This window comes from Nannobrachium achirus (genome assembly GCF_963921795.1).
Source record: "Nannobrachium achirus genome assembly, chromosome: 23".
Lineage (NCBI taxonomy): Eukaryota > Metazoa > Chordata > Actinopteri > Myctophiformes > Myctophidae > Nannobrachium > Nannobrachium achirus.
The window spans coordinates 40,637,027-40,642,628 of record NC_137830.1 but is presented as its reverse complement, the minus strand read 5'-3'; the positions used below and the strand labels follow the sequence as shown (position 1 = coordinate 40,642,628).

The window sequence follows — 5,602 nt, the reverse complement described above, 5'->3', positions numbered from 1 at the left end:
CCGTCCCCTGCCCTCCCTCAAGTCCCTGCACGACTCCAGGGCGCTGAGGAGGGCAAGAAAGATCATGGCTGACCCCTCCCACCCTGGCCACAGCCTCCTCACCCTGCTCCCCTCTGGGAGAAGGATGCGGCACCTGGGGGCCAAGACAGAGCGATACAAACGCAGTTTTTTCCCCTCAGCCGCCAGGCTGCTCACGGACGCTGGTTTCCCTTTTTCCCCTGCCACCTAGGGATACCAGGAAAAGAACTATAATGTGACTATGTTGCACTATTGGACTGAACACTACGGCACTTTACCTTATATCATATATTTATTTATTTCTTGCACGGTGTTTTGTGTTGTTGTTCGCATGTTATTTGTGAAAAAAGAGGACTGAATGAATGCACACTTGTTGTTGCCAAAACAAATTCCTATGTGTTCTACACAATGGTAAATAAAGGTATCTGAATCTGAATCTGAATCTGAATTAAAACAGATGGTAAAATGAACAGCTATAAAACAAATATAATAATATAAACTATCAAGAGAGGATCTGCACACAGGCTTGTATGGGACCAGCATATCCAAAATGTAAGTCTAGCCTTGCAAGGCTTTAAAATGAACGAGTAAGTCAGTAAATATTTTAAATCAATCCTGAAACTAGCAACCAGTGAAAGGAAAGCTAGGATCTGTGTAGTATGGTCACGTTTTTGGACTTTCAGTTGGAAAAAGTATGATTGATTATACAACCGTAGTCACTTGAGTCGAACATCACACCTAACTTACAGTACAGGCCTAGCATCTGTCTAAGCAACATGCTATCTGGTGGGTGAGACACTAACATAGAGAGAGAGAAGGAGAAGATATCCCTTATCTGATAATCCTCCAACTCTTGTTCCAGATGGCTCTCACTCATCAAACCATAATAGTATACAGCTACTGTATGTATGACCAGCATCCCCCACTTCCAGTTAATTGCGACCGTCAGGTCGCAGTTTAGTATCAAAACCTCCACCGGCCGTCCGTCTGTCCGTCCGTCCGTCCGTCCGTCGGTCACACGTCACACCTTTGCCCTGCTCATATCTCCGCATCAGTATGACATCACACTGCTGACATCAGTATGACATCACACCGTACACAAATGACCCTTATATAAGACCGGCATTATCTACCGACAGATTAGTAACAAGATGTCAAAATCGTTGAAGGTTGAATCTCCAGATATGGAGATAACCAACACATCCCTCCATATATGGAGATAACCGACGAATCTCACTAAGTCTGACCTCACAAGCCCCATATTTGGACACGATGGAGGTTTTGAAGTTATATGTTGTTCGTGTCCAAATATGGGGCTTGTGAGGTCAGACTTAGTGAGATTCGTCGGTTATCTCCATATATGGAGGGAGAACCAGCTTATGAGCCGATGAGTTGTGTCAGAGTCGAGATCCTGCTTGCATCTAATCTGTCGGTAGATAATGCCGGTCTTATATAAGGGTCATTTGTGTACGGTGTGATGTCATACTGATGTCAGCAGTGTGATGTCATACTGATGTCAGCAGCTATGTCTCTATATATGGAGTTATATGTTGTTCGTGTCCAAATATGGGGCTTGTGAGGTCAGACTTAGTGAGATTCGTCGGTTATCTCCATATATGGAGGGATGTGTTGGTTATCTCCATATCTGGAGATTCAACCTTCAACGATTTTGACATCTTGTTACTAATCTGTCGGTAGATAATGCCGGTCTTATATAAGGGTCATTTGTGTACGGTGTGATGTCATACTGATGTCAGCAGTGTGATGTCATACTGATGCGGAGATATTGGCCTATTTGTGGAGATAAGCGACCAACGGTCGCTTATCTCCCGATTAGGGAGTCTTACTGGTACCAACTGTATGGTAATGGGGTGCTTCCAGCATGTGGTCCATTACTTTTCAGTGCTGCATGTGTTGTGTGTGATAATGATTGCTATACCACCACAATGCCAAGTTCTGTCACTCAGACTCACAAGGAGCTCAGGCCGGTCATTTTATCAGCTGTTTGCTGTTTTGACAAAACATAAAAGTCTTTATCATGGTCCTTCAAATGTGTATTAAAAGGTTTTAACTGAAAAATCCATTCCAGTGAGCCATGGCAGTTTTTTTTTACTCTCTGGGCGGTTTGCACCAAAAGGGATTAAATAAATCTTAGTTTAGGGTTAATCAAGGGTTTGTTGATCTAGGTTTTATTTTAAATCTAGGTGCGTTGCACCACTTAAATTTAAGCATTGCTTAACACATCTGTGATTAAACCCTTAACCTGTGATTAAAACCATAAACTGTGATTAATTCATGGTTTAAATGTCCTCCATCTTGGATTTCGATATAAACAAACTTGAATATGCTATTGGGCTATTCTCTTGAGCCTAATATCATTAGCGTTACTTTTTTATTCACTTCTAGGAGAATGTAGGCAGGCCTATGTTAAGAAGAGCGCCTGCAGCCAAAACAAAACAAAAAATATAACGCTCCGTCATACGATGATGGCGCTCGGACGCTACACAGTGCGGTGCGGCGATGCGATGCGCGGCTACAAAGGAAGCAAGAAAAGACCACAGTTTTGATCACATTCACATTTGAGTCAATTATGAAGCGATTTCGAAAATTAAAACGTCTCCATGTTGCTTGGGAAGTCCACAAGCTTCCATGACAAATGTCTGTATTATGTCCCTGTAAATATTTAAATGTTCGCTAATTTAAGATAGCCGATGTACAGTAGGCTACTACAAGGATGTATTGAAGACAACAATATGATGAGATGTTTGTTTTCAGCTGTGAAACACTGTCTGCAGTTTACAGATGCAAGCCTGCAGGGCTGGCTGTGAGGCTTCCCTCTGTGGAGGGGGACCCCCATTCATGTCAATGGCATGTTTGCATTTAAACCACCTCTACAGCAGGTTTAAAATGAATCCCTTACTGATGTTTAAATCAAAGTTTAAAGTAGTGGTGCAACAGGATTAACAGTAATCCAGGTTTACAGTGAAGATTCAAACGAAGATTAAAAGGATGGTTTAAAACTAAACCTGATTAATGAAAACTAGGTTTAAGGTTTGGTGCAAGGTGATTAAAAGATAAACCTTGATTTAAACCAGTTTAAGGCTTAAACCGTGTTGGTGCAAGCCGCCCTCTGTGTTCTGCGGCCTTTGAAAAAATATACTTTTTGCCTTGCGCCGTTGAGGAATTTTGCCTGTCAATCATCGCGTCTGCTCGGCCCCCACTGGGGGAGAAAGAGGGGGAGGGGAGGGGCTGGGAGGAGAGGGGGCGGGATTGCCCGTCTGTGACATCAAAGACGAGCAATCGCTTTTCTGAGCCCAATTATTCCGAAAATCCCAGACCTCAGAAAATCCACTCAATGTTCAAATTTCATTTTTTTGCGGGGGTTGTAATTGAGTTCAGGAAACTTTATGTTATGAGAACTTTAACAAGTAATTCTCTTTACTTTTGTTCTCTTCTGCAGGTTCCTTCTAAGTAGGAGCGGGGAACAAAGACCAAATGCCATGGATGTATTCAACTTCTCCTACTGGAATGCCTCCCAGGGCAACGAGACAGAAATCGTGGAGGAGAGTGAAAGTCCTTATAAGACGGTGGAGGTGGTGTTCATCGTGTTGGTGGCTGGTTCACTCAGCCTGGTCACAGTCATTGGAAATATCCTGGTCATGCTTTCCATCAAGGTTAATCGGAATCTACAGACTGTCAACAACTATTTTTTATTCAGCCTGGCATGTGCTGATCTAATTATTGGACTGTGCTCCATGAACTTATATACAGTCTATATAGTCATGGGGTACTGGCCCCTGGGGCCAGTGGTGTGCGACCTGTGGTTGGCCTTGGACTATGTTGTCAGCAATGCATCTGTCATGAATCTTCTCATCATAAGCTTTGACAGATACTTCTGTGTCACGAAGCCCCTCAGCTATCCTGTCAAAAGGACCACTAAGATGGCAGGGATGATGATTGCCGGGGCCTGGGTTCTGTCCTTCATCCTCTGGGCACCAGCTATTCTCTTCTGGCAGTTCATAGTCGGCGGGCGGACGGTACCCGAGGGGGAATGCTACATTCAGTTCTTCTCCAACGCGGCTGTCACTTTTGGCACCGCCATCGCTGCCTTCTACTTGCCTGTCATCATAATGATTGTGCTCTACGTGCAGATCTCCAAAGCCAGCAAGAGCCGCGTAAAGAAGGACGTCCGTAAACCATCAGGACCCAACGCTGCGGCCTTGTCACCGGGTCAGGGGAGGAACAATGCTGCTAAACCCAACAATAACAACGTACCGGGGGAAAGCGCAGACCGATGTCCGACCCAGACCACCGACGACGTGGCTAATCAGCACGACGGCAAACTGCAGAACGGCAAGGGTCCATCCACGGCTGCCGGAGAGGGAGAGACAGAGGGCGAGGACGTCACCAGGGACAACTCTGGCCCCGGAGAGGAGAAGGAGAGCTCCAACGATTCCACATCCGGAAGCGTGGCCGCGTCCAACCAGAAGGAGGAGGAGGCGGTACCTCGCAGGGGCAACTCCAGCCCAGGGCCTGCCCAGTCCGCTCCATGCCACCGAGCCAAGGCGGGCGGCTCCAAGCTCACCTGCATCAAGATCAAGACCAAGTCCCCCAAGGGGGGCGACTGCTACACGCCCTCCAACGCCACGGTGGAGATCGTCCCCGCCACGGAGCGGCAGAACCACGTCACGCGGAAGATCGTGAAGATGACCAAGCAGCCTCCGGCCAAGAAGAAGAAAGGGCCACCGTCGCGGGAGAAGAAGGTGACGCGCACCATCATGGCCATCCTGGTAGCGTTCGTGGCCACCTGGACTCCCTACAACGTGATGGTGCTGATCAACACCTTCTGCTCCAGCTGTATCCCCAACACGGTGTGGACCATCGGCTACTGGCTGTGCTACATCAACAGCACCATAAATCCGGCGTGCTACGCCTTGTGTAATGTCACGTTTAAAAAGACCTTCAAACACCTTCTTCTCTGCCAATACAAGAACATTAGGTCAGCCAGATAAATGTGGGGACTTGTGGGGATACAAACCTGTGGGGTGTGTGTGTGTGTGTGTGTGTGTGTGTGTGTGTGTGTGTGTGTGTGTGTGTGTGTGTGTGTGTGTGTGTGCGCGCGCGCGAGCGCGTGCGCATGCGTGCGTACGTTTGAAATGTCTGTGTGCTTGATCAAAACAGTGAGAGTACATTTTAAATTACTTTTCCAACAGTTATCCTTCATTTCCAATCTCTCTCAATAGCCTGTTGTAGCACTTTACACAAATTCAACTGCTGCCAGTTGTATTGAGATGTGTTGAGGACTTTTACCAGTGCAGCACAGAAGAGAAAAATATTGGCACCACAAAAGTTTGAGTCGAAGAATACACAAAGCTGTACAATGCAGCTGAGACAAAACACGGAGTGAAGTGATGTGATGCTGAGAGGAAAGACAAGGCAGAGAGATCCGCACAGTACAAAATAACTCACTGGGAAAATAGGGCTGACTGAATTCAGACCTTACAAGTTTGAAGTTCAGTGATGATATCTGTAGATAACTGTATATATTACAGTATACTCAGTGTGTGTGTGTGTGTGTGTGTGT

The 5,602-nt window shown here is 46.1% G+C and overlaps 1 protein-coding gene across 1 annotated transcript; it reads left to right on the top strand.

Annotated features, from left to right (window-relative positions):
* Nucleotides 1-3,515: 3,515 nt before the first annotated feature.
* Nucleotides 3,516-5,030, top strand: chrm2a (cholinergic receptor, muscarinic 2a; the record flags this gene model as incomplete). The annotated part of the gene is made up of 1 exon (XM_080754066.1): nucleotides 3,516-5,030. The coding sequence occupies exon 1, from the start codon at nucleotides 3,519-3,521 to the stop codon at nucleotides 5,028-5,030; it is 1,512 nt and encodes a 503-aa protein (XP_080610192.1). The 5' UTR covers nucleotides 3,516-3,518.
* Between the last annotated feature and the right edge of the window lie 572 nt (nucleotides 5,031-5,602).